Source organism: Lolium rigidum, chromosome 7 (genome assembly GCF_022539505.1).
Source record: "Lolium rigidum isolate FL_2022 chromosome 7, APGP_CSIRO_Lrig_0.1, whole genome shotgun sequence".
Lineage (NCBI taxonomy): Eukaryota > Viridiplantae > Streptophyta > Magnoliopsida > Poales > Poaceae > Lolium > Lolium rigidum.
Genome location: NC_061514.1, coordinates 290,275,972 through 290,288,256, shown reverse-complemented (window position 1 = coordinate 290,288,256; position 12,285 = coordinate 290,275,972). Strand labels below are relative to the sequence as shown.

Sequence of the window (12,285 nt, the reverse complement as noted above, 5' to 3'; positions counted from 1 at the left end):
TTAAGTCTTTGTTGAGTCCCTGTACTCAACTTGTCAGATGGAACTTGTCTACTTCGGGCATTTTTTCTGTCAAATCACTGTATCTTGACTTTCTTAATGAGCATACTGTTTATCTTAAGAAATACATTTGAAAGATGAAAGTCCCACTAAAGATTAAGAGGTCATGTGGTTTCTTCATAAGAAAGTCATCCTCACGAAATATAATTTGATTAAACAAAATTCGAAAGGATGCACTAATGTTTTTATACAGAGGAGACAATACAACATTTATTTATATCTTGCCCGTTTGCAAAAGTGATACAACGATTTTTTTTTTACTTTTAACACACCACCCCGTCGAATATTACAAATATGTTTGGAAACTGGTTGAATGGGGTAAAAAGGATAAATACCACATTAGAATTGTTGTGCGCGCTTTAGTTCGGATGGTATGAAATGTCTTAAATGATTTTATCTTTAACAAAAAAAATCTATCATTTTGCAGGTTATTCCTTTGACTACATATTGGATCCATATGTGATCCTATCTCTAGCAGGCCGAGGCACGTGAGGCTATGGATATTGGGTGCAACGGAATGGCTATGGTAGTACAGGATTTTTACAGCCAATGCGGTTGGTGTGCTGATAGACAACTGACATGTTGATGTAGAGGTGCTTCATATTGCTTTTTTTTTTAGATGCCTCGTCTTTGTTGAGACCTTATGTGATCTTTGTATTTCTAATAATGAGTTGATACTTCTGTGGTACCGATTATGAGCATTTAATAACATAAAGATGTATATGCATCAATTGATGCAGAGGCTAAAGATGTATGCATTGCAGAGGCTAGGACGTCCCATTTCAAGATTTTTTTTGTTGCCAATTTCTTTTCCACGTGAATACACAATGCGGCTCATAAATATGAATATGAAACCGTATCAGCACAACAGCAGTGCAACTCAGCCATGTTGAATGACAACCTAAACGAAGAGCAAGCATATACTGATACCAGGAGTAAAAGAATCGATGAAGCCAACGGCTTCATAACTCAGAATGTTGTTTCACCATCCATAAACCTCTCGCTGACCGAAACCCTCCTCAAGAACTTTGCTAATCACTGATCAAGGCCGTAGTCGATGCTCAGCTCGCACATCGGCGGGATGGTTTCCATGGCGAACACCATAAGGTGGGGCCACGACTCATTCTCGTCGCCACGGTTCACAAACTCGACGAAGGCATTCGGCGCGCCGCTGTGGCAGATGTAGGTGGCGAAGTTCCTCCTCAAAGACACGTCGAGCAGATACTCCGGTGCCGGGCATTGCGGGAACAGGGAAGGTCCCTCGTCCGTAAGCGCAGCGGAGGCGTCGCCCCACTCCCTCCATCTTGGTGGAAACTTCCTCGGATCCAGGATGCCGCCCCAGTACGTCGACGAGCCGGTGGCATTGCCGGCGGTGTCCATGGCGACTCCGGTGAACTCGCAGATGAAGGCGCCCGGCTGGATGAGGTCCAGCGTCCTGACACCCCACTCCGTCTCGTTGGACCTGAAGACCTCCAGCCGGTGCGTCATCCCTCGCTGCGTCACCCGGTTGGGGCAGCTCAAGGGACACCCGCACAGGACGCCGCACTCATACACCACCGGCAGCCCCCTGACGAGCGTGCCGTCGGCGTTGTACGCCGGGCCGCCTCCGCCGTTCCTCTTCAGGCAGGCGCAGCTGCAAGATGATGACCTCGATGATGACCCGCCGCCGCACGCCGTCTGTGAATAAATGCAGCATCTGCGGCGCCTCGCCAGCTTGGGCGGCACCATTGACGGCGGGAATTCAGGGCGGGCAATGTACTCAAATTCAGTGGGAGAGGTGTTTTGATCCACCGTGTTGCAGACGGGGATACGGACCGCCTCCTTGCCCTTGGCCAGGTCGAGCGTGATGTATCCCGGCGGGCGGGTGTTGGTGTCGAGCATGGCGGCGAGCTTCCTGGACGCGTGCCAGATCTTGCTGCCGAGCTCTTCCTGGCCGGGGATGCGCACGAGGTTGAACTTGCAGACCTCTCGGCCGGACTTGCCGGGGCCGTAGCTGGTGGACTCGACCTTGTAGAGCCCGTCGTAGACGTAGAGCTTGGCGCTGGGGCTGGCGTCGCAGTCGTGGCAGCGGATGACGCGCACCTCCACGCCGTACTTGCAGCTGTAGGCGAGCGCGAGGTTGCCGCGCTCGAACGCCTGGTCCGCGTGGTGCTCCCCGCCGTTGCGCGGGCGGCCGCCGCTCCCCGTGTACACGAGCACGTCGCCGCCGTCGCTGTCGTCGAGGTAGCCCCCGGAGGAGACGATGCTGGTGGCGACGGGGTGGCCCTCGCTGACGAGGCTGGCGGGCACGTACCCGATGCCGGCCTGCGTGTGGTTGTGGAGGCCGACCACGATGAGCTCCGCGCGGTAGTTGAAGACGTCCCCCACGAAGACGCCCGGGACCGGGCCCACGATGCGCTTGTCGCGGTAGAGGCAGAGGTTTCGGGACAGCATCGTGCTCAGCGCGACCATGTCGGCGCGGCTCTTGCCGCGGCGGGTGTAGTGCCCGCGGAGCGCCTCGAAGGTCAGCCGCGCCCGCCGCGAGACGTTGCGGACCAGCAGCAGGTCTGCTGGAGTGGTGACGGTGGCCCGCACCATCTCCGCGCCCGGCGTGCCGCGCGGGCGCTTCTTGCTCCTGGCGCCGGCGGTCGAGGAAGAGGCCTGCGCCGGGTTGGCGCCGGTGGTTGAGCGCGTCGGGTAGGCGCGTGGCGGAGGCGGTGGCGGGGGTGGAGATGGAGGCGGCGACGAGGGCACGGGAGGCGGAGGAGGCGGTGGCGGCGTGGTGCAGAGGCGAGCAGAGATGTCGTCGAGGCGCTGCTGGGTGAGGCGGAGGCGGTGCGCGAACTCGGTGTGGTCGTCGGGCGAGGGCTCCAGCTCGCGCCGTAGCAAGGCGCAAATCTCGGCGGTGAGGGGCGTCGTGTCGGCCGGGGAAGCGGCGGCGTCAGGGTCGCGGTCGGGCTCCCGGCGGAGGTCCGGGATGAGCGGTGGCGCGTCGGGGTCGGGCTTGGGGACGAGGAGGGGGCGAGCGGACGACGCCATTGCCGATCGATCGGCGGCGACTCCGGCTGGGAAGGGAGGATGGGGTTTTGAGCGCCGCCGGGGCTTTCTCTCTGCGCCGCAGCTGCTTTCTCGCTCAGTCTGGCATGTGCCAACCAGACTGCAGCCATTGCCAACCAACCACCGGTGACTTGTTTCTTTTTCGAGTTTCCTCTTCTGGGCGGTTAGGCCTGTGCAGATTCCTTAATTTGCGTTGCCATTTCGGTGTGTGTGGATGGGTGGGTGGTACACGAGCTGGATCGCTGGTGGTATCTATCCGTTGTACGCGCCTAGCTCACGCATTCATCGTGTCGACCTCCGTCGTGCTACGATCGAGCTACCATCTTTAATCATGTCAAAGTTCAACGAATCTCATCTTTTAAAAAATCACATCTTTGAAAAATATCAACCAATCAGCCATTCAAGTTTGAAATTTGAAGTTTTACGCATCAGTTTTGCTCATCTCTAGTAGATCCTGTAAAAATTGGATCCTTAAAACATCTATAAAGAACACCCTAAATGTCTTTCACAGTCTAAAGTAGGCTATGCTAAAATAGATGGGCATTGCTACACAGTGCCCTAGCACTGGTTAGTCTTAGGGGATGCCCCACCCAAATATAGAAAAAAAACTATTCCGACAGCTAGCACGTTCCAAAAATGGAAACTGGTCCCCCGCGTCATGCCTTCTTTTTCCCGTGCTCCATTGCAATTCTCCGTGTCGCACCTTCTCAATACACCCACATCTGTGGACAACAAAATCCAGACAAAAAAAAAACTGAAAACCAATGCATATCCACCACCTTCTTTTTCTGTAAAAACAGTAACGGTGTATGTAAAAAGAATTGAAAAATGACATCTAGGTCTCGATGAACCTACTATTATTACATCCAAATCTGGAGATACATACTATTTTCAATATCCTAGATGTAGAAAAAGGAAGAAAAAGAGATAATAGATGTAGAAAAAGGGGAAAAATACATCCACAACTGTCATTATTCTGGATGTAAAAAAAGATCAAAAAATACAACCCAGCTCTAAAAATTACCAGTAGAATACATCATTCGGGATTACTGGATGTAGAAGTGGAGGAGCTAGAGATGTGCTGGAATTTAGGAAAAAAGCACCCATAATCACGATGGTCGTTGTAGTAGCCGGAGCTCAGGCCGAAGATGGGGAACGACAGCGGCGCCCTACCGCGTGTAGGGAAAAGGATTATGGGGCTAGGGGGAGCTCGGTCCTGCGCGTGTGTCTCGAGTCCGTGTTGGGCCACACGGCCATGGCGGGCTCGAGCGGGGGCGGCGACGAGAAGGGAGGGAGCGGTGAGACGGGGGCGACGGCGCAAATTCGCGTGGCGAAGCGGCGGCCGGATGAGGGGTCGAGGCTGCGGCGAGAGGGAGGGAGAGGTGAGCACCATCAGAGGGGAGACGGACGCATCCGCCGCCAGCACGCGCCGGAGGAGATTCTGAGGCACACGACAAAGGCAGAGGAGGGGGCTCGATTCGTGGGCGGCCAATCTGTCGCCGCCGTTGAAGATCGTAAACAAAGGAGCGGATATGGAGGGGAGAGGTCGAGTCACGGGAGAACGAAGAGCGAAGCCCACGATTTGTTCGGTTACAGCCTGGCCACGTGCAACGCTTTCCACCACTCACCCCACCGCTTATTAAGCACCATTAGCTGGAAATCGGACGAGCCTAAGACGTGGTCACCCTGTAAGGCAACACAGTGCCCTAGCATTTATTAGAATTCACGAAAATAGATCCCGTAAAACCGGGCGTAAACGAAAAAAAGAGATACTCCTTCCATTCTAATTAAATGGAGGTGAGTAGGTGTCTATTGAGCGCTAGCATCTTTGAGAAATGCAGTTCCGATAACGTCGATTAGATAAGAATCGAGGTAGTACTTTTCTCTCCTTTTTTCCTCTCTTCTTCACGAGCCCTTCCCCTACCTCCAGTTGCCAACCCAACCATGCCTGCTCGTCGGCCGACCCACCCCCACCCCACCCGCGGCCCGGCGAGCTCTACCCTGTCCCGCTTATGTTGTTGCCCCTACTCCCTGCCGCCGACCTGCGGGCAGTCGTCGTGCTGCCCTTCTCCACGGCTTGGTTGAGGTCAAGGCAGGCCCGCTCCACCCGAATCTAACCCGATTCGTACTTGCGGCGGCCGATTCCGGCGAGCACCATCTGATTTTGGCATCTCACGGTAGATTGCTATTTATTCCCGACCAGATTAAGTTGAGGTTTGCTGGAATTTGGCCGAACTCCGGCAAGCCTAACAACAGAAGGTGTTGGCGCCAAGGGAAATTTCCTAAATGCTACTGTTGACCGATATATAGGCCCTGTCAATTTGCTCAGTTTTCCCTTTGAAACTTCAGATACAAGGGTTCGTGTGTTCACGGTGCCCTGTAAAAGTATTTAAGGGATCTGATCTAGGCTATTTTTTAAACTAAAACTGTAAAATTTGATCATTTTGAGGATTTGGCTACTTTTACATGATGTGGTAGAGCTGTTTGTAGGACGTGAAACGTCACTGTCTCCGCTGCTCCTAGTCTTAGGATTGGTTAGCTAATCTGGAAACGCGAAACGCATGCTGAGAACAGACAACGAGTGAGCCGGCACGTTATCACGAAGTGCAAGCAAAATTACCAAAATAACACAGAAAACGAAGAAGGGTTTTTCTTTTTCGAAAAAATGGAACGGCCAAAATGAGCATCTTCGTTTCCAAACGAAGATAAGATTCGCTCTGCGTGAGTGCTCGGTGAATGTCGTCACTGCCACATGTCGGTGGGTAACGGCTAGAAACGTCAACAAATGAAATGGGAGCAACCGAAAATAGCAGCAGCAAAACAAGAACGTAGGCATTGAACAGGGCAGATCTACCATCCCTGGGTCTTGGCAGCCGTCCAGGTTTATCGTGGTACGATGCCTTCTAACTTTGTATAATTATTTTCTTCAGAAAACAAAAGCGTTTTAGACATGTTTCTCCAGATTTCCGGAAGCTTCCAGGTCCACATATCGCTCCTAAGGGGTAAAAAAAAAAATCTCAGAAAAACTCCCAGGAAAAACCCACAGGGAAGTCAAATTCCCTCAGAATAAACAAGCTTGCTGGTTAATTAGTTAGAACGTACTCCTTCCATTCTTTTTTAATTGACTCAAATTTAGTACTGTATAACTTTGTACCAAATTTGAGTCAATTAAAAGAGACCGGAGGAAGTACATGTGGAACTACCTAGGTTTTTTCTAAGGTAAGGCGACTCCGACGGTCATCTTCACCGCCATAGGATTCCTAGCATCCCCTATTCTATCGTGACCTTCCCTACCTCCCCATCGACTCGGGCTGCTAAAGGGGTCGGCTCGCCCGGCTACCTGGCCTTGGGAGATTAGGTCTTGATGGCTAAGGTTTTGGGAGTGGGCGGACATATATCACCATCTCCATGATGCTCTTGCTCTGGCTCATGACTTGAACCCTCATATGTTTGGTGTCTGATTGCCCAGAAGTCATCAACAATTTACATGGACCAAGGAGACGGCATGCTCATTCATGGGGTGTAGTTCAAGCATGAACCTAAATTCTCAAATGGAAAAGCTCGTCGACTACCTTGTACTTTAGTGAACCGAAAAATCGGCCGACTAGTGTGGTTCTTAGAGCCCCAGAGGGTCTTTGTATACATTTGAACTCAATAATTGATCAATAAAGAGATGTTGATCTAAAAAAAATCGACCTTTTACTTATTTTCTCGTCCTCATTCCCTCGGATAGGTCAACAGGCTAGAGGCCTAGAAAGGGTTAAATGGAGCCTCGGCCTCTTATCAAATTCTAACATGTTTCTCGGATTTTGAGGAAAAAAATTGATATTTACCATTTCAATCGACAAGGGAGTCCCCGTTTTCAAATTCTTCTCTACCTCAACAGGCATCATTTTATTGAGTGAATTCCACTTTCTACCCTACAGTTACGCATTTATGACACATATTACCCATTTAGTGTAACTTTTACAAAAATATCATATCTTGGAGTCTTTATACACGGTTTTACCTCACTTTAGTATTTTGTTTGTTTTTGTTAAATAGAACCGGCGTATTTCGTCGATATGGTGCGACAAAATATGTAAATATAGGAGGCCAACATCTACGATTATGTCCAGACTTCTCTTATCCAATTGTTCTATTTCTCATCCCCGTATTGATATTTTTGAAAGTCGGTAATCACCTCACACCTTGCCCAATGAATATGCACCGAAAATCAAGGGTCCAAATGTTCTAAAATGCCTAATCTATATGATTTTTTATTCAATGGGGTAATTGGTGTCAGAAATACAGACCTACGAGGTAAAAGGTGGAATTCGAAATCACCTCAAGAGGCATCCTGAGTGCACTAGAAATCGGCTGTCACCAAAAGAGGATTGAGATTAGAATTCATGCTTATATTTACACTTACTTGTTCTAAAAACATTCAAAAAAAATCATAACATATATAAGGTGTGTCACGAGGAATGGAACAGGACGGTTCTGCACTTAGCACCCATTCCTTTGTTCGGTTGGATAGAAGGAATGGAACCAAGTAGTTCCTCGGAATGGAATATACCGCATAGATGCGGAATGGACTCGTCCGACCGATTTCGCAGAATCTAGAGGAACGAGGCGTTAACCACCGAGCGGATAAAAAAATGTTGTGATTAGTTTCTGCCCAGCACGAGCAGCGGCTGCCCAGCACGTCTAGCATGCTCGGCGGCGGCACTCGCCCGCGGCGGCCAAGCACGCCCGCAGGCGGCGATATTGATTTTAATTTTAATTTTGATTTGAACAAAAAATCATGTTTAGGCTGTTGTTAATTTTGATTTGGACAAAAAATCAAGTTTAGGTTGTTTCGTTTCGCGGTATGATTTCAAAACCGAACAGAAAATAGAACCATTTCGATCCTCGACTTTTTCTGAACCGAATACGGAGTCGGAACCATCCATGATATCGGAATGGAACCACTCCATTCCATCCTCCTGGTTCTAGAACCAAACACACCCTAAAAAATGTGGTCATGTGGGTACGAACTTTAAAACTTAAATATATTTATTTAGGATCTATATAAAAATAAAATATATACGTATTCTGCGTACCAAGCTTCAAACTTTTGTAAACAAGTGAAATAGACGAGAAGTTGCAATAGATGTAGACGTGCCCCGATTCAGTCCATGATTCTCGGCAAGACCATCACGTGAAACGGTGAAGATCAACAAAGGAACCCACAAACGAATCAAATTGAATGGGCTCACACCTAAAACGTCCAGCTCTCGCTCGGCCAGAGGGTTACCGTATTAAGTGGACTACATGAGGCCCAAAAATTGTCTCATGCACACCACAAAGAGGTAAAAAAAACTCTCAGTAAAAAACCACGGGGGGAGTCAAATTCCCTCACAATAAACAAGCTTGCTGGTTAATTAGTTAGGACGTAACCTTCGCCATCGTTGCATTCCTAGGATCCCTTATTCTATCGCGAACTTCCATACATCCCCGTCAACTCGGGCTGCTAAAGGGGCCGGTTTGCCCGTCTACCTAGCTTTGGGAGATTAGGTCTTGACGGCTAGGGTTTTGGGAGTGGGAGGACGTATATCACCATTTCCATAAGGCTCTTGCTAGCGCATGACTTGAACCTCCATCTCATATGTTTGGTGACTGATTGCCCGGAAGTTATCAAAAATTTACATGAACCTTACTTCGGTCAACTCATGGTTTTGGGAGTGGGATGACGTATATCACAATCTCCATGAGGCTCTTGCTCTGGCGCATAACTTGAACCTCCATCTCATATGTTTGGTGACTGATTGCCCAGAAGTCATCAAAAATTTACGTGAACCTTACTTTGCCCGGAAGTCATCAAAAGCCTTTATTACCAAATATGTTGGGTAGGCTAGAGGTGAAACCCATAAGATCTCGTAACCAACTCATGGTTCTGGCACATGAATAGCAAGCTTCCACGTGGCTATTTCCATGGCTAGATCTTTGGTGATATTCCAGTCCTTCAAATCTCTCTTTACAGAAGCCACACATCCATCTCAACATGCGCATCTCCGCCACACCTAACTGTTGAACATGCCGCTTTTTAGTCGGCCAACACTCAACGCCATATAACATTGTGGGTCGAACCGCCGTCCTATAGAACTTATCGTTTAGCTTTTGTGACTCTCTCTTATCACAAACAATGCCAGAAGCTTGGCGCCACTTCATCCATCCGGCTTTGACCCGGTGGTTCACATCTTTATGAATATCCCCATTCTTGTGCAGGATTGACCCCAAGTATCGAAAGGTGTCCTTCTGAGGCACCACCTGCCCATCCAGGCTAACCTCCTCCTCCTCGTGCCTAGTAGTACTAAAACCGCAAACCATGTACTCAGTTTTAGTTCTACTAAGTTTAAAACCTTTCGATTCCAAGGTTTGTCTCCATAGTTATAACTTTCTATTGACCCCCGTTCGACTATCATCGATTAGGACCATATCATCCACAAAGAGCATACACCATGGGATATCTCCTTGTATATCCCATGTGACATCATCCATCACCAAACCAAATAGATAAGGGCTCAAAGCTGATCCTTGGTGTAGTCCTATTTAATCGGGAAGTCATTGGTATCGCCATCTCTTGTTCGAACACTTGTCACAACATTATCGTACATGTCCTTAATGAGGGTAATGTACTTTGCTGGGACTTTGTGTTTCTCCAAGACCCACCACATGATGTATCGCGGTATCGTAGGCGTTCTCCAAGTCTATGAACACTATATGCAGGTCCTTCTTTTGCTCCTTGTATATCTCCATGTGTTGTTGTACCAAGAAGATGGCTTCCATGGCCGACCTCCCAGACATGAAACCAAACTGATTTTTGGTCACGTTTTTCATTCGTCTTAAACGGTGCTCAATGACTCTCTCCCATAGCTTCATTGTATGGCTCATAAGCTTAATTCCACGGTAGTTAGTACAACTCTGAACATCCCCTTTGTTCTTGAAGATTGGTACTAATATATTGCATCTTCATTCTTCTGGCATCCTGTTTGTCCGAAAAATAGAGTTGAAGAGCTTAGTTAGCCATACTATCGATATGTCTCTGCTGCGTGTAGTTGACACGTCCGTTGGGAACCCTAAGAGGAAGGTGTCATGCGCACAGCAGTAAGTTTCCCTCAGTAAGAAACCAAGGTTATCGAACCAGTAGGAGTCAAGGAACACGTGAAGGTTGTTGGTGGCGGAGTGTAGTGCGGCGCAACACCGGGGATTCCGGCGCCAACGTGGAACCTGCACAACACAATCAAAGTACTTTGCCCCAACGTAACGAGTGAGGTTGTTAATCTCACCGGCTTGCTCGTAAACAAAGGATTAGATGTATAGTGTGGATGATGATGTTTGTTTGCGAAGAACAATGAACGAACAATTGCGGTAGATTGTATTTCGGATGTAAAGGATTGGACCGGGGTCCACAGTTCACTAGTGGTGTCTCTCCCATAAGATAAACAGATGTTGGGTGAACAAATTACGGTTGGGCAATTGACAAATAAAGAAGGCATAACAATGCACATACATATATCATGATGAGTACTATAAGATTTAATCGGGGCATTACGACAAAGTACATAGACCGCTATCCAAGCATGCATCTATGCCTAAAAAGTCCACCTTCGAGTTATCATCCGAACCCCTTCCAGTATTAAGTTGCAAACAACGACGAGTTGCATTAAGTATGATGTGTAATGTAATCAACACAAATATCCTTAGACAAAGCATCGATGTTTTATCCCTAGTGGCAACAGCACATCCACAACCTTAGAACTTTCATCCATCGTCCCAGATTCAATGGAGGCATGAACCCACTATCGAGCATAAATACTCCCTCTTGGAGTCACAAGTATCAACTTGGCCAGAGCCTCTACTAGCAACGGAGAGCATGCAAGAACAGAAACAACATATATGATAGATTGATAATCAACTTGACATAGTATTCAATATTCATCGGATCCCAACAAACACAACATGTAGGATTACAAATAGATGATCTTGATCATGATAGGCAGCTCACAAGATCTAACATGATAGCACAATGAGGAGAAGACAACCATCTAGCTACTGCTATGGACCCATAGTCCAGGGGTGAACTACTCACACATCGATCCGGAGGCGATCATGGTGATGAAGAGTCCTCCGGGAGATGATTCCCCTCTCCGGCAGGGTGCCGGAGGCGATCTCCTGAATCCCTCGAGATGGGATTGGCGGCGGCGGCGTCTCTGGAAGGTTTTCCGTATCGTGGCTCTCGGTACTGGGGTATTCGCGACGAAGGCTTTAAGTAGGCGGAAGGGCGGAGTCGGAAGAGGCACGGGGGCCCCACACGCTAGGGCCGCGCGGCCAGGGCCTGGGCCGCGCCGCCCTAGTGTGTCGGCGTCCCGTGGCCCCACTTCGTATCTCCCTCGGTCTTCTGGAAGCTTCGTGGAAAAATAAGACCCTTAGCGTTGATTTCGTCCAATTCCGAGAATATTTCCTTTGTAGGATTTCTGAAACCAAAAACAGCAGAAAACAACAACTGGCTCTTCGGCATCTCGTCAATAGGTTAGTGCCGGAAAATGCATAATAATGACATAAAGTGTGTATAAAACATGTGAGTATCATCATAAAAGTAGCATGGAACATAAGAAATTATAGATACGTTTGAGACGTATCAAGCATCCCAAGCTTAGTTCCTACTCGCCCTCGAGTAGGTAAACGATAACAAAGATAATTTCTGAAGTGACATGCTATCATAATCTTGATCAATACTATTGTAAAGCATATGAGATGAATGCAGCTATTCGAAGCAATGGTGAAGATAATGAGTAAACAAATGAATCATATAGCAAAGACTTTTCATGAATAATACTTTCAAGACAAGCATCAATAAGACTTGCATAAGAGTTACTCATAAAGCAATAGATTCTTAGTAGAAAGCTTTGAAGCAACATGATGACCCACAAGTATAGGGGGTGTATCGTAGTATCTTCGATAAGTAAGAATGTCGATCCCAACGAGGAGCAGAAGGTGTTGACAAGCAGTTTCGATGAAGGTTTCACTGTAAATGCTCACGGACAAGTATTCGGGGGTTTTGATGTAACGAGATGAAATAAATACGAGTAAGTAAAATGCGAGAGAAATAATTGCAGCGAGTGGCCCAATCCTTTTTAGCACAAAGGACAAGCCGGTTTGTTTACTTAT

General features: G+C 48.1%; 1 protein-coding gene across 1 annotated transcript; it reads right to left on the bottom strand.

The window, feature by feature from the left end:
- Positions 1-1,092: 1,092 nt before the first annotated feature.
- LOC124670298 (histone-lysine N-methyltransferase family member SUVH9-like) lies at positions 1,093-2,649 on the bottom strand. Its single transcript, XM_047206802.1, has one exon. The coding sequence runs from the start codon at positions 2,632-2,634 to the stop codon at positions 1,093-1,095; it is 1,542 nt and encodes a 513-aa protein (XP_047062758.1). The 5' UTR covers positions 2,635-2,649.
- Positions 2,650-12,285: the final 9,636 nt, after the last annotated feature.